The sequence below is a fragment of the Phaethon aethereus genome, assembly GCF_964289735.1.
Source record: "Phaethon aethereus genome assembly, chromosome: W".
Lineage (NCBI taxonomy): Eukaryota > Metazoa > Chordata > Aves > Phaethontiformes > Phaethontidae > Phaethon > Phaethon aethereus.
The window spans coordinates 38,108,341-38,131,867 of record NC_138581.1 but is presented as its reverse complement, the minus strand read 5'-3'; the positions used below and the strand labels follow the sequence as shown (position 1 = coordinate 38,131,867).

Sequence of the window (23,527 nt, the reverse complement as noted above, 5' to 3'; positions counted from 1 at the left end):
GCACGTTTGGGGTGGAGTCGATGCGGTAATAAATAACAATGAATAGCACCTCTAGCCACAACAGCCTCTTCGGAGACCTCGTTGCCCGCCCACAGGGTCGCAGCACCACACGGCACAGATCCCTCCGCCCCCAGGCCGAATCCCTCCGCGCCGCGAGGGCACGCAAACTCCCTGAGGCCCGGTAAGCACCCGGTCGACGAGGGCGGACCCGCCAAGGGGGCGAGGACAAGCGAAAACGACAGGCGAGACAGCCAATCGAGACGCGGGATCGGCCGGCGGCGATTTGGCGGCCCAATGGGCGCCGCGGAGGGCCTGGCCGGGTGGAGGAAGCGTGGGGGCGGCAACGGGCGTTGTCGTGGCTGAGGAGATAATTGGGGCGCGGGCCGCCCGGCGCGGCGGCGCCATTGCTGTCTTCGGAGAGGTCGTGTACGCGGGCGAGGAGGTAGCTGCGGCTTTGCTCTGCGCGCGGTTCCTCTTCCCTTGCCACCCGCCCCCGCGCTCGCAGGCACCCTGAGCCGAGGAGCCGTTGCGCGGTGCCCGGGAGCGCGGCAGGGCGGGTGGCGGCGTGGCTGCGGGTGGGTGGAGGGACGGGGGACAGACGGGGCCTCTCTGGGTTGTGGCGCTCTCTACTGCGCCATCGCTAAAGCATCGCGCTTCTTCGGTGCGCTCGCCTCCGCCCCCCGGCTGCCGCGGCGCGTACTGGGTTGCTGGTGCTGTCCGGCTCGCCTCGGTTCCCAGCCCCGCCGTGTCGTGTGCGTGCGTAGAGGAGGGCCTCTGACGGTAACGCGCTTGGTGGCAGCCGCAGACGTTTGCCGCGTGAATACCCCTTTGGCACCGCAAGTCGTGCAAAGTTTGCTGCCGAGGGATGGGAGCGGTCGTACCTCGTGTAGGGTGATAGCCTTGAAACCTTAGATTAAGCACACGCAGACAGTCTCCTCGGGGCTTCCAGGTGCGTGCGTGTGTATACGTGTGTAAGCAGTGAACGTCTGAGTAGTGACCGTATAATGAGTTAGTTCTGCATAGGGGAAATGCAGGTCCTGATGTGCCTCGTAATAATAGCATTATGGAGCTTTCGCAGCTCTGCTGTGCTCGGCTTTGGTTCTGAACCCCCAAACTGGATTTTTAAAGCAAAGAGTTACAGCTTTTCTTAGTTTTCTTTAAAGCAAACACACCAAACCCTCCCGCCCCCCCCCCCCCCCCCAACCAAATAGAAAATCTAGGAACCGGTCATCCTGCAGGCTGCAAAATCTCCCCAGATGTTGTTTCTATGGTGAAGTGGGACCGTGATAACAGCATGCTTGCAAGGTTCATGGATGCTGGTGTGCCGCAACGTGCTAGGAACTAGAGCGAGCTGCTTAGACTGGGGGGGGGAGGGGGGGGCGGAATGCAGCCCTTGCCTACGCGATGTTAACTTTAAGTTAGTACCCCGTATAATTTTGCTCTTAAAATGCTGAAGGTTAACAGTTAGGGATGTCTTCTGCTTTTGAAGGTAGGGCTTGTGTACGATATAGAAGACGGACTCGTACTGTGCACTTGCAGGCTTCCTGTGATTATGCTTTTGTTCAATACTTGAGCTCCCTGTACCATGGAAAATGAATGTCCGCTGATCTTCCGCTTCACTAAATTCCTTGCTGCTTCAGTTAAGCCTTTTGTCTCGTGCCTCTGTGTGGACCACGTGGAATAGAAAAACTGCATAGGAAATGATCAACCCAAATTAAAGCGTACTGGAGGTCGCTAATCTGAAGCCCTGGCCCATCTCCTTGCCCCCGTCATCTTGCATGCTGAATCCCGCTTCTGGAGGGGGCTCTGTAAATATGTTGTATTTTGTGTGTAGGCAGTATCGATATCGCGTAAGGCACGACGTAACGTTGATTTTTATCTGGTAATCGTCTTCTGTAACGAGTTCAGTGGGGCATTATTGATTTGCTTAAGCTGTTGCCTTTCTCTGAAGCCAACTGTGTTTTCACTGTTTACTCTTCCTCCAGTGCCTTGCGTTCCATGATCTTTCACCCCAAGCTCTGACGCTTTTCCTAGTCGTGCCTAAGGAGCCAATTATCAGGTTATCTGAAGCAGAAGATTCTGGTGGATCTGTAAGTACTGTGGAAGCTTTCTGTACACGAAACTGTACCTGTAATTAGTTCCTAAATTGCTAGACTCTTTCCCACCCCACCCCCACCCCCCTTTTCCTCTTGATAGGGCAGAGTAGGCTATTTTGGGTTTTCTGGCGCTATAATCTTTTGCCTCTAGCTTGTAAGGGAATTGAGCTTTCTGACTAAAAGTAGTGATATAAAGCAATGCTCATCCCTGGGTATGTACTTCTGGCGCAAAACGCGGTGGTGTTTTGGAGCGCAGTCTGATTGCCGTTGTCACGGTTTAGAGGAAGAGTAGTAGTACTTCTAACACGGAGAAGAGAAGAGGCCTTGGGGTATTTGGCAGGTCAGGGGTGAGGAAGGGCCAAGCTGGTTGAGAGGTGCCGGGTGCTTTGCTGTTAGCTGTAAAGGTCAAATTCAAAGGCTTTGTAAAGCCGCGCAAAAGGCGGCCTAAGGTTTATTTTGCACCACAATTGCTTCTGTTGCCTGAAGATATAATGGGGGCTCTAACCCAGAGGCAAACTTAGCTTCTCTGGCTGTTTTGTAGTCCGTTACTGTCTAGCTTGAAAAGAAGTTGCGTAGCTCTTTGATTCCTTTTTCCTTTTTCCTCCCCCACAGCTTTCGTAATCGGTCTTTGTAGCTTTGCTTGGAAAATGTCCGTTGCGGGCAGGCGGGCGGACAGACAGCAATTTGAAGCGCGGTGGTGGAATTGCTAGGAATTGGCTAACTGGTTTCTCTGGGTGGTTCTCTGCTGTCATTCCTTCCCTTCCTGCCCTCTCCCCTCTTTGTGCATTGCTGTTTATTTTATTTAATTATTTATGGGTTTGTACTTCCTTCTCCAGCTTCTTGGGCGTTTAATGATCGTCGGCAAGAAGCGTGCTGCTCACCTGGGCCTGAGGAATGGATTCTGGACGGTTGTGGATGAAGGGCCCGAGGGTGGGCAGTCCGTCTATCACGTACAGCTACGTGTTCTGGGTGGCTGCCAGTTGGGCTGGCCGCCTGGCTAAGACTTTTGCACCGCAAGAGTTGCTGCACGTGTGCAAATCGCCACTGAATGGATTTTGTCTGTTGCCCGTCAATCTAGCCACTGTTGGTGTCTAATTTTTTGTGATGCGTGTCTGTGGAAGGTAATAAAAGCTTTGAGCAGCGGTTGCACAATAAAGATTTAGCATGGGGATATCACCTCTGCCTTGTGCGTCTTACTGAGGGGAATAGTTCTGCAAGTTAAAATGGTGTCTCCCCAGAGTGTCAGTATGTGGACCGTTTCGGTCTGTTAACGGTGTTCTATAGGTAGATAGTGATTTGCCTAGTCGTTTGAAGCGTGACGCTGGAACCGCTTAGCAGCCTCGTGCGTCTTGTAGGAAGCAAACTTAGCTTTTTGGAAGTGGCACGCACATGTACGTAAAGCCAGCGTAGGTGGCAGCGGCGGCGGCTGCTGCTGCTGCTAAAACTTTAGAAAATGCCGTATGCGACGCTACGGACGTGCCATACGAGGGTGGTTTTGGCACGGTGCAACGTGTTGGAAGCGTCCAACTCCCGTTGGAGCCCTATATCGATGGCTGCGTGATAAGGCCCCGTCGATATCCCTCATCTGGTGAGGAAGGATCTGGTAGGAGGAAACAGTTGGCCTGAATGGCAGCTGTGGTGCTTCCATAGCACAGTGGAATATCTCTTTTGTCAATTTGGGTCAGCTGTCCTGGCTCTGTCCTCTGCCAACCTCTTGCCCACCCCCAGCTTACTGGATGGTGGGGGTGGTTGGAGAGACAGCCTCCATGCTGTGGGAGCGCTGCTCAGCAGTAGCCAAAACATTGGTGTGTTACCAACACCCTTCTAGCTACGGCTACAAAGCAAGCACAGCACTATGAGGGCTGCTATGGGGAAAGTTACCTCCATCCCAGCCCGACCCAAACCAAAACTACATCCCAGGGAGACAGCCAACTGCATCTTTCTTTAACAGCGATTAAAAGGAGGGAGATGGGCGATCCTTCGTTGCCCTTGAGCACTATGTGACTGAGGCATCCGAGACGCCCACTGGGAGGCGTCTTCATCTCTCCTGTATCCCCAAGCGGTCCGGGGAAGTTTGGTGACGTGGGCGTGTAAGTAACCCGAGGCCTTCACCTTTATTTAATCTTCCTGGGGAGGAGATGGAAAGGATTTACCCCAAGTAGATGGCAACTGACATATGATGTTTCCTTGAAACTGCACTGGTGCAGTGTTTGCCTACTGAACGATTGAGCTAGGTAACATCTATTGTTGTGTCTGTGTAAGCTCCCTGAGGTATCTAGAAGGTGTTCCTGCTTCTGGGGACAGGAGAATTTTGAAGCAGCTAGGTATGGCTCGTACGTTCAGAGGGACTGGGTGGTTGCCATGGGGTTTAGAAGCCTGTGGCGCCTGGTGGAATGTATGTCTCGCCTCGCAGGCAACGTTGCCGATACTTTGCTCCAAACCAGAGAGCGCAAAGGGTTATTAAACAGCGATCCGCTGAAGAATCGTAGACTCCTAGAGCAGCCCAGGTGGGAAGGGTCCTCGCAAGATCATCTGGTCCAACCTTTTGTGGGAAAGGGAGCCTAGGTGAGATTATCTAGCACCCTGTCCAATCGCATCTTGAAAACCTCCAGCGATGGGGGCTCTACCGCCTCCCTGGGGAGGCTGTTCCAGTGGATGATTGTTCTCGCTGTTAGGGTCTGTCTTGTATGCAGATGAAACCTCTCTCCTGGTGCAACTTGTACCAGCTGCCCCTTGTTTTCTCTGTGTGGCTCCTTGTGAAGAGAGAGCCTCTGTCCTCTTTGTAGCCACCCTTTAAGTACTGGAACCTTGGGATGAGGTGCCTCCTTGAGCTTTCTCCAAGGCAGCGAAGACCCAACTCCTTCGGCCTTTCCTCATAGGGCAGCTTCTCCAGCCCATTGATGATCTTTGTGGCCCTCCTTGGGACCCTCTCCAGCCTAGTCTGTGTGTTGGGGGGGCTTTGTTGTTTTTTTAAATTGTGGGGACCCGAACTGGACACAGCGCTGCAGGGGTGGTCCCTGTGAGAAGAGGCCGGGCTCTGCCCTGTGCTGGACACAGCTGGCTCCAGCTATCTAGGCCCTGGACATGCTGCGGGTCAAAGCTGAGCGACTCGGCGAAGCTGGTGGCACCCCTGTGGAAACATATTAAAGAAAGAGCAAAATGCTGTCTGGGGCAGGTATTTCCCTGCTGCCCGTGGATCTTGCAGGCAGATATGTCCTGAAGGAACTTTTTCATCCTATTTTTTCCCCCTGTCCTGTTGAGGAGGGGCAGTGAGAGAGCAGGTAGGTGGGCCCCTGGCAGCTGGCCAAGAATCAGAGCGCTGTTCAGGTTGGAAAAGACCTTTAAGCTCATCAAGGCCAACCTTTAACCTAGCACTGCCAAGTCCACCACTAAACCATGGCCCTTAGCACCCTGTCTATGTGTCTTTTAAATACCTCCAGGGATGGTGACTCAAGCACTTCCCTGGGCAGCCCGTTCCAATGCTTGACAACCCTTTTGGTGGGGAATTTTTTCCTAATATCCAATCTAAACCTCCCCTGGCGCAACTTGAGGCCGTTTCCAAGCCACGAGCAGCCGGTTTCTCCAGGAGAATGTTGTGGGAAACCGTGTCAAAGGCTTTACGGAAGTCCAGGTAAACAACATCCACCCACCAAGCGGGTCACCTTGTCATCGGCGGAGACCAGGGTAGTCAAGCAGGACCTGCCTTTCATAAAGCCATGCTGACTGGGCCTGATCACCTGGTTGTCCTGTACGTGCCACGCGATGGCACTCAAGACGATCTGCTCCATAACCTTCCCCGGCACCGAGGTCAGACCGACAGGCCTGTTGTTCCCCGGATCCTCCTTCTGGCCCTCCTTGTAGATGGGCGTCGCATTTGCTAACCCGTCACAAAGCCCAAAAGGCAGATTCCTCCATGTAGAAGCTGCAGGGGGTTAGTGGTTTAAAGAAAGATAGCGACTGGGGTGGGAACAGGATGTTTTGGAGATAGGAAAGTCGGGAAGTATCTGGGGACCCAGTTGCTTTGAGGGGGGGAGATTTCAAGAGAAAAAGCCTTCTTTCTGAGCAATAAGAGGTTCTTGTGAGAAAAAGGATCTAGTCTCTGTTTTTTTTCTCACTTGGCAATAAAAGCGACAAAGTACTGGAGCTCCTGTGTGCAAAGGGATGAAAACGTACGGAGCCTGTTGGATGCTCTTTGTGTGTGTGTGTTGGAAGCCCAGGAACAGCTGGAAAGAGGTCATGGAGTAGATGTGAGCTTGGTTAACTTGGTCTTGCGAAACTTGGCGTCCCTACTGAAGGGGAGATCGCCGCCGCGCAGCCAGCTGCTACGGAGGGACAGCTCAACGGACCCTGATGGCCGCACATATTTACAGCGTGAAGTGGTTGACTCGTAGTCAGGTTTTCTGCTGTGCTCGTGCAGTTTTGGCCGCTTAGCAGCCCGGTCTCCGGCCAAACCGGTTTGTCGGTTTTGCTGCTGGGTTCTCGCTGATAGCCTCCCACAATAGGATTAACTTTGGTTAGGCCTACTCGTTGAGCATCTGCCTGGACCAAAGTTCGGTTAGTTCAAACAGGAGGAGCGCATCCGTCACACCAGGTTTCCCCAGAGCTCTGAGGGTGGTAGTCATGGGCATGGGGGCCCAGGTGGTGTTCTCCTCAGTCCTGCCTGTGAGGGGAAAGGGTGGGAGGAGGAGGGCACTGATAATGCGGGTCAATAATTGGCTGCGGAGCTGGTGCTGGCAACAGGGTTTTGGGTTCTATGACCACGGGCCCCTGTTTGTGGATCAGCGTCTGCTTGGGAGAGAGGGGATCCACCTCACTAAGCGGGGCAGAGGTATTTTTGCCAGTGGGGTAGCTGACCCCATTAGGAGGGCTTTAAAGTAAGGGTGAGGGGGGAGGGAGAGAGTAACCAGCAGCCCTGTGAGGGAGTGACGGACAGGGTCAATGAGCAAAGGGCGGGGGGTGATGTGACAGGAAGGGATCACAAAATCAACGAAACGGGGCTGAAGCAGGGTCACCTCCAGCATTTGCACGTAAGCAAGGCAGTGCCTACAGGGCACCATTACGGAGAAAAGCCCAAAAGCCTTTCTAGGGAGTCAACGTGCTGGGGTGCCTCTCTGAAGTGCCTGTACGCTCACGCACGCAGTATGGGGAATAAGCGTGAGGAGTCAGCGATGCGTGTGCAGTTGCAGGGCTACGATCTTGTTGGGGTCACGGAGACGTGGTGGGACGGCTCCCGTGACTGGAGTGTTGCGATGGAGGGCTACGGGCTCTTTAGGAAGGACAGGCTGGGAAGATGAGGAGGGGGCGTGGCCCTTTTATGTGAGGGAACAGCTGGAATGCATGGAGCCCTGCCTGGGGAGGGCTGATGAGCCGACTGAGAGCTTATGGGTAAGGATTGAAGAGAAGACGGGTAAGGGTGGCATTGTAGTGGGTGTCTGCTATGGGCCTCCCGACCAGGAAGAACAAGCGGATGAGGCCCTCTACAGACAGATAGGAGCAGCCTCGCGCTCGCAGGCCCTGCTCCTCACGGGGGACTTCAACCACCCCGATAGCTGCTGGAGGGGCAACACAGCAGGGCGTAAGCAATCTAGGAGGTTCCTGGAGTGCATTGATGACAACTTCCTCACCCAAGTGATAGAGGAGCCAACGAGGAGAGGTGCTCTGCTGGACCTCCTACTGGCCAACAAGGAGGGGCTCGTTGGGGATGCGAAGGTCAAAGGCAGGCTTGGCTGCTGCAGTGACCATGAGATGGTGGAGTTCAGGATCCCGAGAGGAGGGTGAAAAGCAAGCTCACACCCCTGGACTTGAGGAGGGCCGACTCTGGCCTCTTCAGGGATCTGCTTGGAAGCGTCCCGTGGGACAAGGGGCCCAAGAAAGCTGGTTAATGTTGGAGGGTCACCTCCTCCAAGCTCAAGAGCGGTCCCTCCCAACGAGCAGGAAGTCGCGCACAAATGGCAGGAGGCCTGCGTGGATGAGCAAGGAGCTCCTGACCAAACTCGGGCACAAACTCAGGAAGCCTGCAGAGGGTGGAAGCAAGGACGGGTAACCTGGGAGGAATACGGAGACGTTGTCCGAGCATGCAGGGCTGAGGTTAGGAAGGCTGGAATTCCCAACTGGAGCCGGATCTGGCAAGGGATGTCAAAGACAAGAAGAAGGGCTTCTATAAGTACATAGGTGAGAAAAGGAAGGCTATGGAAAATGTGGGCCCTCTGCTGCATGAGGCAGGGGGACCTGGTGACACAGGACATGGAAAAGGCTGTGGGACTGCAGCGGCCTTTTCTCTCCCTTCCCCTCCCCCCCCCCCGCGTCCACCTGCCACAACTGCAAGGCTGCGGCTGCAACCCAAACAGAAGCACTACGGCCTGCCTATGCTGACGTCTCGCCCCAAACAGACCTCCCCCCTAGGACTGATATAGCTGTCTAGACCTCGGGCTGCACGCAGCCCCAGTACCTGGAAGTCCCCCTAGCACCCGAAGGCAGCGGTGGTTGTCATAGCTGCGAGCGTGCCCAGCTGGAAGATCTCCTTGGACAAGGAGCTCGACAGGCAGTACAGTATCCGAGAACGCGAGCAGGAGATCGATGCGTGGTATTGTACGCTGTCCCAGGCTGAGCGACAGCCTGCCTTAAGGCTGCGCGAGAGGAAAGTAGGCCTGACTCCAACCTCGAGCTGACTGACACAAGTAACTCGCGAGATGAAGGAGCCTGGACGCTTGTCTGTGCTCGGGGTAGAAGGAAGAACCCTCCCCCCATCTCCTGAAGTGTCCCTACATAACAGACGGGATGCTCTGGGCTTGGAGACTGAAGAGCATGTGAGTAACGGACAGGATCCAGGACAATGTTAAAAGGATCAGGAGCACAGGTGGTGGTCTCCTCTATCCTCCCTGTCAGAGGAAGGGGTTTGGGAAGGAGGAGGTGAATTGAACGGGTGAATGCCTGGCTGTGTAGCTGGTGCCGTACTCCAGCTTTTGGCTTCTATGATCGTGGATCTACCTTTGAGAAGCCGGGTCTGTTGGGAGCTGATGGGATTCACCTGACCAAGCGGGGCAAGAGGGTCTTTGCCAACAAGCTGGCCAGACTTACAAGGAGGGCTTTAAACTAGACTCAGCGGGGGAAGGGGATGGAGTTCTGAGCAACACAAGAGAAGAGCCAGGGGCGGTGGTGGCTGCTGCTGCTGCTGCTGCTGCTGCAGCTCTTGCGATAGGAACCAACAGGGGAACCCCTTGAGAAATGCCGCAAAGGAATTGGGGCTTGATCCTCCAAAAAGGTGACACGGTCGACGGCCCAACTGAAGTGCCTCTATACCAATGCACGCAGCATGGGTAACGAACAGGAGGAGTTGGAAGGCACTGTGCAGCTGGAAAGCTATGGCCTAATCGCTATTGCTGAAACTCGGTGGGATGACTCACACGACTGGAACGCTGCAATCGACAACATGCCCTTGCCGCAAAGAAGGCTAAGGATATCCCTCTCCCAATATGGAGGGAAGCAGGGTTTATATATGTTACGGTACAGTTGTGTAGACCCATCAAGTTGCTCACTATCCCCGGGGGTGCAGGGCACCACAGACCACCCTTGGGCAGCTTTGGGGGCACCGCCTAGTTTTCCAAAAGCCTGTACCCAGCTTAGCGCAAATCCTATCTTGATCTGCCCTCCAGCCCTCAAGCCACCAGTGCTGAACACACGGCTTTGTATTTTCTTTTCTTTTCTCCCAGGAGGCGTGCAGCTTAGAAACGTCTGCAATTGAAGTGGGGCTTTCAGGGAGCAATTTAGAGGAACTTCTGTTGGTTCAGAATTCATCAGAAATAATAGTTGAAATTTTGCAGGCTTTACGGGGACCAGTAGGAATAGCAGTGGTTCATTTAAAAGGACATCAACGGGGATTGACTCCGCTGACCAGGGGAAACAACTTAGCAGATCAAGAAGCAAAAAGAGCTGCTCTGATGATTTTTAAGGAGAAAAAAGTTAGAAATCATGGGAATGAAACCCGTCAAAGGTGTATCAATTGCGAGGATAATTTGCTTGAGCCTCCCTGTTATGATTGTTGGAAGGATTCTGGGAGCGATGCGCTCCATTGTAGTTGTGATAATCCCAAGTATAAATTTTGTAGTGTGCATGGGAAAAAGTTTTACCTGTACAGCTTTACTGTACAGGAAAAAGATAAGTTAACTCAGATGGGAGCAAAGGAGATCGAATCAGGAAAGTGGGAACTTCCTGATGGGCGAGAAGTCATCTCAAAGACAATGGCTATAAGAATCATGCGCAAGTACCATGAAAACACCCATTGGGGGGTTCAAGCATTAGTAGACCAATTTGCTATAAAATATGCCTGTATTGGGGTATATAATATAGCAAAAAGAATAATTGGAAACTGCTTAACTTGTCAAAGGGTGAACAAGCACCAACTAAGAGAAAGGCCATTAGGAGGAAGAGAGTTAACCCATCGACCTTTTGCTAAAATTCAGTTAGACTTTACCGAATTACCGAAGGTAGGAAGATACAGATATTTGTTGGTAATAATAGACCATTTAACACACTTTGTAGAAGCATTTCCGACTGCCAGGGCCACTGCCCAAACAGTAACCAAACTACTGCTTGAAAATGTGATACCTAGGTATGGCTCTATTGAAACTATTGACTCTGATAGGGGACCACATTTTGTTTCAAAAATCATAAAGGAAGTTTTTACTGCTTTGGGGACTAAATGGGAATATCATACACCTTGGCACCCACAGAGTTCGGGAAAAGTGGAACGGGTAAACGGTGAGATAAAGAAACAACTGACCAAATTGATGATGGAGACCAAAATGTCTTGGGTGAAATGTCTTCCCCTAGCCTTATTAAATATTAGGACTCAACCCCGTACTGATGTGGGAATCTCCCCTTTTGAGATGTTATATGGAATGCCTTATGATTTGGAGGTTCCCCGAGATCATCCCCGGGTTGAAAGTTTACAACTGAAATCATACGTAATTCAACTTATGTCTATGAGAAAACAACTGCGAAATAAGAGCTTAGCAGTACAAAGGCCTCCATTAGATATTGTAATACACAATATACAACCTGGAGATAAAGTTCTTATCAGGTCATGGAAGGAGTCCTCATTAACTCCCCGCTGGGAAGGGCCTTATCTTGTTTTACTTACTACAGAAACCGCCATTCGGACTGCTGAAAGAGGGTGGACTCATGCCAGCCGAGTAAAAGGACCCATCTCTGAGGAGCAGTGGGAGAGTTCTGGAGACCCGGAAACTCTAAAACTAAAACTGCGGAAAAAAAGGGTTAATGAACTGGATTGATATTCTGCCCTAGAAAGGATTGTATTTGTTATTCTTTTGTTTGTATAAAATGCAATTTATGTAAAGAGAATTGGTGGGATCATTGTAGCGGGGATTTTCTCTTACGGGATCACTGTGCCATGGGAAGAAAACAATGGGAAAGGGTAATAGGAAACAATGGGTACTCCAATCGAGTATAATCGGAAGGAGTTGTTCAAAAGAAGAACAGGAAAAGGAGCTGGAACTAGAATTTGTCCTTTGTGTAGAAGGTGGTGTGTATTTGTAAGATTAGTGTTGCAGGCTAACTGGCAGTTTTCTGTAGCCATAAAGCCTTGCAAATAAAGATGATTGCCAGACCCGGGCAAATGCTCAGGTCTGGACAAACCACTGATCTATCAAAGCTCTGGCCTTCACAAGCAGTGCTCAATTAATTTGGGTACTAAGAAAGCACCCCCTTAAAGGAAAGAAGAGGGCAAGACCGGAGGGGAACTGGTGTTGCGGCTTAAAAAGGGTCTGCCAAGGGCTGCAACCCCTTCGGGCTATGACTGCCGATCACTATGGCCCTGACCGGACCTCTTCTAGTTCTACTTGGGGTGAGTTTCTTGACTCCGACTAACAAGTCGAGCTGGGGTTTACTCCAGAAAAATGGAAAAAGTGAGGACCTTTTCTAATAGTACAGCCCATACCTGTAATCAACAATAAAACCTAGTTTTTCCTGTTACCCGTAAATTAGGAGATTTTATGGGTGGTGAAAATCAGGACAAATAATTAAGGGGATCCAAGCCTAGTGGGACAAGTAATTTGTAGAACTACAGTGCCTAACATTCCTTGTATACAACCTCAAGTTAAAGCAAAAATTGTCGTGGTTTAGCCCCAGCCGGCAACTAAGCACCACGCAGCCGCTCGCTCACTCTCCCTCCCACAGCGGGACGGGGGAGAGAATTAGGAAAAACCTCGTGGGTTGAGATAAACACGGTTTAATAGGACAGAAAGAAAGAAGGGAACAATAATGATAATATCAACAAAGGAATGTATAAGAACAAGTGATGCCCAATACAGCAATTGCTCACCACCCCGTGATCGACAGCCCGTCCCCGAGCAGCGATTTTCGCCCCCCCGGCCAACTCCAGTTTATGTACTGGGCATGACGTCATATGGTAGGGAATATCTCTTTGGCCAGTCTGGGTCAGCTGTCCCGGCTGTGTCCCCTCCCAGCTCCCCGTGCACCCCCAGCCTGCTCGCTGGCAGGCCAGCACAAGAAGCTGGACTGTCCTTGACGGCTCAGCAACAACCCAAAACATCAGCACATTATCAACAGTTCCTCATCCCAAATCCAAAACACAGTCTCACACTAGCCTCTGTGAGTAAAACCAGCTCTATCCTGGCTGAAACCAGGACAGTATCCACCCCTTATTCCATACCATTTACGTCATGCCCAGGTCCTATACTTTTCAATACATTCCAATTATTCATTATTACTCTTCCTGTCCTTTAATATATACACACAGATATCACTCTCTTAGTCCATGGGCCATCACTTAAAATGTCTATGGAGTTCAGTCAGTCCATGACTCTGGGCTTCATCCATCATAGCAGTCTTTCAGGGCAGGGGAGATGGTATGTGGTGTTGGATTGTCATCTGGCACGGTCCATGTCCATGATCTGCAGGTCGAAGATGTCGATCTCGAGGGATTTGTTGGGCGCAAGCTGCTGAAGCCAGTTCTGGTTTCATCACTGCTGCACGTTGCTTGGTTTCAGTGAAGCTCATTCTTCATCAGTCTGGGTGATTCTTACTATAATACCATTGATATGGTAGATAGCAGCCATAGTAGTAATGTCATTCTGAACAATTAACATAATACAATTCAAATCATTGACTGTTTTCACCCAAAATCAAGTCTCCTTGAGGTACACATCGGACTTCCCCATCCTTCCGCATTACCCACCAAGTGCACCCAGGTCCCTGGGCAAAGGCAATCCCACGAATGGGTTTGCCTTTTCCTAATGCAGGAGTAACCCAGACTGTCTTCCCCAGCATGTTTCTCACATGCACCACAGGGACTTTATCCCCTTCTACAGTACGTAGAAGTTTTGATTGGGCAGGGCCGGCTCTATTAGTAGATCCCCTAGTGTTGACTAACCAGGTGGCTTTGGCTAAATGTTTATCCCAATTTTTGAATGTCCCATCACCCATTGCTCTCAGGGTAGTCTTTAACAGTCCGTTGTATCGTTCAATTTTTCCGGAAGCTGGTGCATGATAGGGGATATGATACACCCACTCAATGCCGTGCTCTTTGGCCCAGGTGTCTATGAGGTTGTTTCGGAAATGAGTCCCATTGTCTGACTCAATTCTTTCAGGGGTGCCATGTCGCCATAAGACTTGCTTTTCAAGGCCCAGGATAGTGTTTCGGGCGGTGGCATGGGGCACAGGGTATGTTTCCAGCCATCCAGTGGTTGTTTCCACCATGGTAAGCACATAGCGCTTGCCTTGGCGAGTTTGTGGAAGTGTGATATAGTCAATCTGCCAGGCCTCCCCATATTTATATTTCAACCATCGTCCTTCATACCAGAGAGGCTTTAACCGCTTGGCTTGTTTGATCGCAGCACACGTTTCACATTCATGGATAACCTGTGCAATAGCATCCATGGTCAGGTCCACCCCTCGATCCCGAGCCCATCTATATGTTGCATCTCTTCCCTGATGGCCTGAGGTGTCATGGGCCCACCGAGCTATAAATAATTCACCCTTATGTTGCCAGTCCAGATCCACCTGAGCCACTTCAATCTTAGCAGCCTGATCCACCTGATGGTTGTTTTGATGTTCTTCGGTGGCCCGACTCTTGGGTACGTGAGCATCTACGTGACGTACTTTTATGACGAGATTCTCTAGTCGGGCAGCAATATCTTGCCACAATTCAGCAGCCCAGATGGGCTTGCCTCTGCGTTGCCAGTTGCTCTGCTTCCATTGCTGCAGCCACCCCCATAGAGCATTTGCTACCATCCATGAGTCAGTATAAAGATAGAGTACTGGCCATTTTTCTCGTTCAGCAATATCTAAAGCCAGCTGGATGGCTTTCACCTCCGCAAACTGACTTGATTCACCTTGTCCTTCAGCTACTTCTGCAACTCGTCGTATAGGGCTCCATACAGCAGCTTTCCACCTTCGATGTTTGCCTACAATACGACAGGACCCATCAGTGAACAGGGCATATTGCTTTTCGTTCTCTGGCAGTTCATTATATGGTGGAGCCTCTTCAGCACGCGCCACCTCCTCTTCCGGTGATATTCCAAAATCTTTGCCTTCTGGCCAGTCCATGATCACTTCCAAGATTCCCGGGCGATTAAGATTTCCTATTCGAGCCCGCTGTGTAATAAGCGCGACCCACTTACTCCACGTAGCATCAGTCGCATGATGCGTAGAGGGGACCCTCCCTTTGAACATCCAGCCCAGCACCGGCAGTCGGGGTGCCAGGAGGAGCTGTGCTTCAGTACCAACCACTTCTGAGGCAGCTCGAACTCCTTCATATGCCGCCAATATCTCCTTTTCAGTTGGAGTATAGCGGGACTCAGATCCCCTATATCCTCGACTCCAAAACCCTAGAGGTCGACCTCGAGTCTCTCCTGGTGCCTTCTGCCAGAGACTCCAGGTAGGGCCATTCTCCCCGGCTGCCGTGTAGAGCACATTTTTAACATCTTGTCCTGCCCGGACTGGCCCAAGGGCTACGGCATGAACTATCTCCTGTTTGATTTGTTCGAAGGCTTGTCGTTGCTCAGGGCCCCATTTAAAATCGTTCTTCTTCCGGGTCACTTGATAAAGAGGGCTTACAATCAGACTGTAATTTGGAATATGCATTCTCCAGAAACCCACAACACCCAGAAATGCTTGTGTTTCTTTTTTGCTAGTTGGTGGAGACATAGCTGTTATTTTGTTGATCACATCCGTTGGGATCTGTCGACGTCCATCTTGCCATTTTATTCCTAAAAACTGGATCTCTTGTGCAGGTCCCTTGACTTTACTTTGCTTTATAGCAAAACCAGCTTTCAGAAGGACTTGAATTATTTTCTTCCCTTTCTCGAAAACTTCTTCTGCTGTGTTGCCCCATACGATGATGTCATCAATGTATTGCAGATGCTCTGGAGCTTCACCCTGTTCCAGTGCAGTTTGTATCAGCCCATGGCAAATGGTAGGGCTGTGTTTCCACCCCTGGGGAAGTCGATTCCAGGTGTATTGGACACCCCTCCAAGTGAAAGCAAACTGTGGCCTGCACTCTGCCGCCAAAGGGATCGAGAAAAACGCGTTAGCAATATCAATGGTGGCGTACCACTTGGCTGCCTTTGACTCCAGTTCATATTGAAGTTCTAGCACGTCCGGCACAGCAGCGCTCAGTGGTGGCGTGACTTCATTCAGGCCACGATAGTCTACTGTCAGTCTCCACTCTCCATTAGACTTTCGCACTGGCCATATGGGGCTGTTGAAGGGTGAGTGAGTCTTGCTGATCACTCCTTGGCTCTCCAGCCGACGAATCAGCTCATGGATGGGGATCAGGGAGTCTCTGTTGGTGCGATATTGCCGCCGGTGCACTGTTGTGGTAGCGATCGGCACCTGTTGTTCTTTGACCCTGAGCAACCCCACCACAGAAGGGTCCTCTGAGAGACCAGGCAAGGTGGACAGCTGTTTAATTTCTTCCGTCTCCAAGGCAGCTATACCAAAAGCCCACCGGTACCCTTTTGGGTCCTTGAAATACCCTCTGCTGAGGTAGTCTATGCCCAGGATGCACGGAGCCTCCGGGCCAGTCACAATGGGGTGCTTCTGCCACTCATTCCCAGTTAGGCTCACTTCAGCCTCCAGTACAGTCAGCTGTTGGGATCCCCCTGTCACTCCAGAAATACAGATGGGTTCTGCCCCTATATGGCTTGATGGCATCAGGGTACATTGTGCACCGGTGTCCACTAAAGCCTTATATTCCTGTGGGTCTGACGTGCCAGGCCATCTAATCCACACAGTCCAATAAACTCGATTGTCCCTCTCCTCCGCCTGGCTGGAGGCAGGGCCCCTCTAATCCTGCTCATAGTACTCGTTACCCACTTCTTGTAAATAGGAATCAGAAGTCCCTTCAAGAGGATCAGAGGTGAGATCAGCTCTTCTATTCTTTCTGGGAAGCTGCCCACTGGAAAGTGGAGCGACGATTTTCCTCGAGGAACCTGAACCCCCTTTTGTAATTGTTTTTCCTTGCAGCTCGCGTACTCGTGCCTCTAGGGTCGAGGTAGGTTTTCCATCCCACCTCCTCATGTCCTCTCCGTAGTCACGCAATTGAAACCACAGGGTGGCTCGTGGTGTGTATCCTCTATATCTTCTCTCTTGAACAGAAGAGCGCTTACTCCTAATGGCTGAGACACTGGTCCGTATGGGTGGAGGGTAGGGCATATCCTCTTTGAATTGCCGGAACTCTCGGGACAGTTTCTCTATAGCAGAGACGCAGGCCCGTAGGGAGGAAGAGAGACTTTCTTCGTATTGCCGGAGTTGGCCAGCCAATTCATCCACCGTTGGTCTCTCTCCGTCCTTCCAGGCCATTACTGCTTATGAGTTGGCATATGATGATGGTGCACTCCGTACAAACTTCCGCCACATAGGTTGCGTGCAATTGACTTCATCTGGATCTTTGGATGATTGTCCATTGTCCAAGTCACCATAAATCACTTCCAGCACCGCTAGCTCCCTCAGGTACTGGATACCTTTCTCCATGGTGGTCCACTTGCCTGGGTGATATAGAACATATTCCTTGAAGGGATACCTTTCCTTCACACCCGACAGGAGTCGTCTCCAGAGGCTGAGGACTTGTGCACCTTTTCCAATTGCTTTGTCAATGCCCCCTTCCCTAGAAAGGGATCCCAGCTGCTTGGCTTCCCTACCCTCTAATTCCAGGCTACTGGCCCCATTATCCCAGCATCGGAGCAGCCAGGTGACAATGTGCTCACCTGGACGACGGCTGAAATCCTTTCGCATATCTCGCAATTCACTCAGGGATAGAGATCGGGTAGTTACCGTCTCTTCTATAAGTTCTTCCTCTTCCTCCTCTTCAAGCGATGACTCGCTCTCTTCCCTCTTCCGTGCTTGTGATGGCCCTGCTTCAGAGCACTCTGCCTCCTCACTCTCTTCCTCTGGCTCCTTCTTAGCAGGATCTTCCTCCTCCCTTACTAAACGAGCTGACTTCCGCTTCCAAGATTTCTTCTTTTGTACAGGGGCAACTGATACCGGGATGGGCTGGTCCTCTGGTTCAGCTGCAACAGTCTGAGTAGCTACAGTGCCCGCCGTGGGGGTTGGAGTAGTGGCAGTGCCCGCCGTGGGGGTTGGAGTAGTGGCAGTGCCTGCTACAGACGTTGGAGTAGTCACAGTGCCTGCCACATTGCCATCAGACCCAGAGAGCCCCTCTCCCCTTTGCATAGTGTTAAATAGGGTTCGGTAGGCATGGGCCAGGCCCCAGCACATGGCAATGATTTGTGTCTCCTTGGAGCTGCCAGGCTGACAGCATACTTCTTCCAGATATTCTGCTAGTTTATCAGGATTCTGCACTTGTTCGGGAGTGAAGCTCCAAAACACCGGAGGTGCCCACCGCCCCAGGCATTTGCCCATGCTGTTCCACACACCCTGCCATTCATAACTATCCAGCCTTGGGGCAGATCTCCGGGTGATATTCTTAAATTGCTTGCTAACCTTAGACAAAACTGAAACCATGTTCCCCAGAAGTAGCAATAGAGGTATTTTAACCAGCCAAGGGTGTTCAAAATACTGAAAAATTATTGTGATGAAGGAGGAAATGTTATGATAGAGGGTATCAAAGATACCATTCTGCATTTCCTCCATAAAAAACCTTTCAGAGGCAGAAGTATAATTGCTAATCGTCTCCACAAGACTGTAGCCAAAATACAGTAACGGCTTTAGTACAGAGCTCAGATGATACCACATTAAGCTCAAGGTCAGTGCTCTAAAAACAAAATTCACAGGCAAGACATTACTAATCATTGCAGAGTACAGCAGCCCGCAGAAACCAACACCGATCCTTAACATGTACAGCAAAGACGAGAGCATGATGCAAATCAAACTGATATTGTGACCTGCAACCGTTATTATCTCAAGCCTCGGGCCCCACGTTGGGCGCCAAAAAGGACTGTCGTGGTTTAGCCCCAGCCGGCAACTAAGCACCACGCAGCCGCTCGCTCACTCTCCCTCCCACAGCGGGACGGGGGAGAGAATTAGGAAAAACCTCGTGGGTTGAGATAAACACGGTTTAATAGGACAGAAAGAAAGAAGGGAACAATAATGATAATACCAACAAAGGAATGTATAAGAACAAGTGATGCCCAATACAGCAATTGCTCACCACCCCGTGATCGACAGCCCGTCCCCGAGCAGCGATTTTCGCCCCCCCGGCCAACTCCAGTTTATGTACTGGGCATGACGTCGTATGGTAGGGAATATCTCTTTGGCCAGTCTGGGTCAGCTGTCCCGGCTGTGTCCCCTCCCAGCTCCCCGTGCACCCCCAGCCTGCTCGCTGGCAGGCCAGCACAAGAAGCTGGACTGTCCTTGACGGCTCAGCAACAACCCAAAACATCAGCACATTATCAACAGTTCCTCATCCCAAATCCAAAACACAGTCTCACACTAGCCTCTGTGAGGAAAACCAGCTCTATCCTGACTGAAACCAGGACAGCCTATAAAAAGCGAAAAGAGAAACAAGCTCCTGAAGAATACGTTTGCTGCCGAGAAGATGGTACACCTCGCTGCACTAGGCAAAAGTGTAGGCGAAGGAGGCAGAGACGTAAAGAAGTGGAGGCTGGAAAAGGGACGCTCAAGGAGGATGTATAACATCACTCACCCCCGAGGCCCCAGGCTTTATTGCTTGAGGAAAAAGGAAAAGGCACAAGGGACACAACCAAATTCTGCAGGCTAAAAAGGGAAGTTTCAATTAGAAATAAGAACCCACCAGTCCTCTTTAACATTGGGTACTTGTATTGATAAAAGCCAAGCATGAACCTTTGAGAGGAATATCGGAGGTGGAGGAAACCTTCATTTTAAGCCAGCAGGAGCTTAAGCGATTTGATGAACAAAAATGGTGAAAAGAAAAAGGGGGGATTGTGATAAACTGTAAACTGTTTTGTTCATCAAACTTTGTGTATAGGTGTTATACAATTAAGTCCTGTGATATGTGTTAGAACCACGTTTGCTAAAGTTTTCTTAAAGCATTAAAGTTTAGATGGTAATGCTAAGAATGAAAGAACTGTATAGTAAGATGGAACAGCATGATAAGAAATCGTTGCTTAACACCTTGAATACCCCTGGCTACAAGACAAAACAAGCCCAGACAAGACAAAACAAGCCCTGAGGTAGAAGAGGAGGGGGGAGTGGAGTAGATTGCAATTGGAAGATTCGAGAGAAGGCGCGAGTGAAAAAAGGTATAAAGAGAGGACTGAAAGACCTGTTAAGTTGCCGGCCCTTGGTGGAGCAGGAGACTCCCCGGTCGCCCAGCGCTGTTTTGCTTACTGGTCGCTTGCTTTAATAAATCAAAAATTTCTAATTGACTAGCCTCTGTCACTCAATTGGACAGGTAAATTTATAACAGCACCACAGACCACCCTTGGGCAGCTTTGGGGGCACTGCCTAGTTTTCCAAAAGCCTGTACCCAGCTTAGCGCAAATCCTATCTTGATCTGCCCTCCAGCCCTCAAGCCACCAGTGCTGAACACACGGCTTTGTATTTTCTTTTCTTTTCTCCCAGGAGGCGTGCAGCTTAGAAACGTCTGCAATTGAAGTGGGGCTTTCAGGGAGCAATTTAGAGGAACTTCTGTTGGTTCTGCGAAACATTCTGAAAAGTTAAGGCCTGGCCTGGCCTGCCCCGCCCCGGCAAAAGCAGTCGTTTGGCTGGAGGGAGCGGCACCAAAAAGCCACAAGCACGTTTGGGGTGGAGTCGATGCGGTAATAAATAACAATGAATAGCACCTCTAGCCACAACAGCCTCTTCGGAGACCTCGTTGCCCGCCCACAGGGTCGCAGCACCACACGGCACAGATCCCTCCGCCCCCAGGCCGAATCCCTCCGCGCCGCGAGGGCACGCAAACTCCCTGAGGCCCGGTAAGCACCCGGTCGACGAGGGCGGACCCGCCAAGGGCGCGAGGACAAGCGAAAACGACAGGCGAGACAGCCAATCGAGACGCGGGATCGGCCGGCGGCGATCTGGCGGCCCAATGGGCGCCGCGGAGGGCCTGGCCGGGTGGAGGAAGCGTGGGGGCGGCAACGGGCGTTGTCGTGGCTGAGGAGATAATTGGGGCGCGGGCCGCCCGGCGCGGCGGCGCCATTGCTGTCTTCGGAGAGGTCGTGTACGCGGGCGAGGAGGTAGCTGCGGCTTTGCTCTGCGCGCGGTTCCTCTTCCCTTGCCACCCGCCCCCGCGCTCGCAGGCACCCTGAGCCGAGGAGCCGTTGCGCGGTGCCCGGGAGCGCGGCAGGGCGGGTGGCGGCGTGGCTGCGGGTGGGTGGAGGGACGGGGGACAGACGGGGCCTCTCTGGGTTGTGGCGCTCTCTACTGGGAGACTGGGGGGGGAGGGGGGCGGAATGCAGCCCTTGCCTACGCGATGTTAACTTTAAGTTAGTACCCCGTATAATTTTGCTCTTAAAATGCTGAAGGTTAACAGTTAGGGATGTCTTCTGCTTTTGAAGGTAGGGCTTGTGTACGATATAGAAGACGGACTCGTACTGTGCACTTGCAGGCTTCCTGTGATTATGCTTTTGTTCAATACTTGAGCTCCCTGTACCATGGAAAATGAATGTCCGCTGATCTTCCGCTTCACTAAATTCCTTGCTGCTTCAGTTAAGCCTTTTGTCTCGTGCCTCTGTGTGGACCACGTGGAATAGAAAAACTGCGTAGGAAATGATCAACCCAAATTAAAGCGTACTGGAGGTCGCTAATCTGAAGCCCTGGCCCATCTCCTTGCCCCCGTCATCTTGCATGCTGAATCCCGCTTCTGGAGGGGGCTCTGTAAATATGTTGTATTTTGTGTGTAGGCAGTATCGATATCGCGTAAGGCACGACGTAACGTTGATTTTCATCTGGTAATCGTCTTCTGTAACGAGTTCAGTGGGGCATTATTGATTTGCTTAAGCTGTTGCCTTTCTCTGAAGCCAACTGTGTTTTCACTGTTTACTCTTCCTCCAGTGCCTTGCGTTCCATGATCTTTCACCCCAAGCTCTGACGCTTTTCCTAGTCGTGCCTAAGGAGCCAATTATCAGGTTATCTGAAGCAGAAGATTCTGGTGGATCTGTAAGTACTGTGGAAGCTTTCTGTACACGAAACTGTACCTGTAATTAGTTCCTAAATTGCTAGACTCTTTCCCACCCCACCCCCACCCCCCTTTTCCTCTTGATAGGGCAGAGTAGGCTATTTTGGGTTTTCTGGCGCTATAATCTTTTGCCTCTAGCTTGTAACGGAATTGAGCTTTCTGACTAAAAGTAGTGATATAAAGCAATGCTCATCCCTGGGTATGTACTTCTGGCGCAAAACGCGGTGGTGTTTTGGAGCGCAGTCTGATTGCCGTTGTCACGGTTTAGAGGAAGAGTAGTAGTACTTCTAACACGGAGAAGAGAAGAGGCCTTGGGGTATTTGGCAGGTCAGGGGTGAGGAAGGGCCAAGCTGGTTGAGAGGTGCCGGGTGCTTTGCTGTTAGCTGTAAAGGTCAAATTCAAAGGCTTTGTAAAGCCGCGCAAAAGGCGGCCTAAGGTTTATTTTGCACCACAATTGCTTCTGTTGCCTGAAGATATAATGGGGGCTCTAACCCAGAGGCAAACTTAGCTTCTCTGGCTGTTTTGTAGTCCGTTACTGTCTAGCTTGAAAAGAAGTTGCGTAGCTCTTTGATTCCTTTTTCCTTTTTCCTCCCCCACAGCTTTCGTAATCGGTCTTTGTAGCTTTGCTTGGAAAATGTCCGTTGCGGGCAGGCGGGCGGACAGACAGCAATTTGAAGCGCGGTGGTGGAATTGCTAGGAATTGGCTAACTGGTTTCTCTGGGTGGTTCTCTGCTGTCATTCCTTCCCTTCCTGCCCTCTCCCCTCTTTGTGCATTGCTGTTTATTTTATTTAATTATTTATGGGTTTGTACTTCCTTCTCCAGCTTCTTGGGCGTTTAATGATCGTCGGCAAGAAGCGTGCTGCTCACCTGGGCCTGAGGAATGGATTCTGGACGGTTGTGGATGAAGGGCCCGAGGGTGGGCAGTCCGTCTATCACGTACAGCTACGTGTTCTGGGTGGCTGCCAGTTGGGCTGGCCGCCTGGCTAAGACTTTTGCACCGCAAGAGTTGCTGCACGTGTGCAAATCGCCACTGAATGGATTTTGTCTGTTGCCCGTCAATCTAGCCACTGTTGGTGTCTAATTTTTTGTGACGCGTGTCTGTGGAAGGTAATAAAAGCTTTGAGCAGCGGTTGCACAATAAAGATTTAGCATGGGGATATCACCTCTGCCTTGTGCGTCTTACTGAGGGGAATAGTTCTGCAAGTTAAAATGGTGTCTCCCCAGAGTGTCAGTATGTGGACCGTTTCGGTCTGTTAACGGTGTTCTATAGGTAGATAGTGATTTGCCTAGTCGTTTGAAGCGTGACGCTGGAACCGCTTAGCAGCCTCGTGCGTCTTGTAGGAAGCAAACTCTTAGCTTTTTGGAAGTGGCACGCACATGTACGTAAAGCCAGCGTAGGTGGCGGCGGTGGCGGCTGCTGCTGCTGCTAAAACTTTAGAAAATGCCGTATGCGACGCTACGGGCGTGCCATACGAGGGTGGTTTTGGCACGGTGCAATGTGTTGGAAGCGTCCAACTCCCGTTGGAGCCCTATATCGATGGCTGCGTGATAAGGCCCCGTCGATATCCCTCATCTGGTGAGGAAGGATCTGGTAGGAGGAAACAGTTGGCCTGAATGGCAGCTGTGGTGCTTCCATAGCACAGTGGAATATCTCTTTTGTCAATTTGGGTCAGCTGTCCTGGCTCTGTCCTCTGCCAACCTCTTGCCCACCCCCAGCTTACTGGATGGTGGGGGTGGTTGGAGAGACAGCCTCCATGCTGTGGGAGCGCTGCTCAGCAGTAGCCAAAACATTGGTGTGTTACCAACACCCTTCTAGCTACGGCTACAAAGCAA

General features: G+C 51.3%; 1 protein-coding gene across 1 annotated transcript; it reads left to right on the top strand.

Moving 5' to 3' along the window:
- Positions 1-7,433: 7,433 nt before the first annotated feature.
- Positions 7,434-22,856, top strand: LOC309415217 (uncharacterized protein; the record flags this gene model as incomplete). Its single annotated transcript, XM_082012668.1, has 5 exons — positions 7,434-7,724; positions 8,561-8,679; positions 20,527-20,752; positions 21,570-21,674; positions 22,517-22,856. The coding sequence occupies 5 exons, from the start codon at positions 7,434-7,436 to the stop codon at positions 22,679-22,681; spliced, it is 906 nt and encodes a 301-aa protein (XP_081868794.1). The 3' UTR covers positions 22,682-22,856.
- Positions 22,857-23,527: the final 671 nt, after the last annotated feature.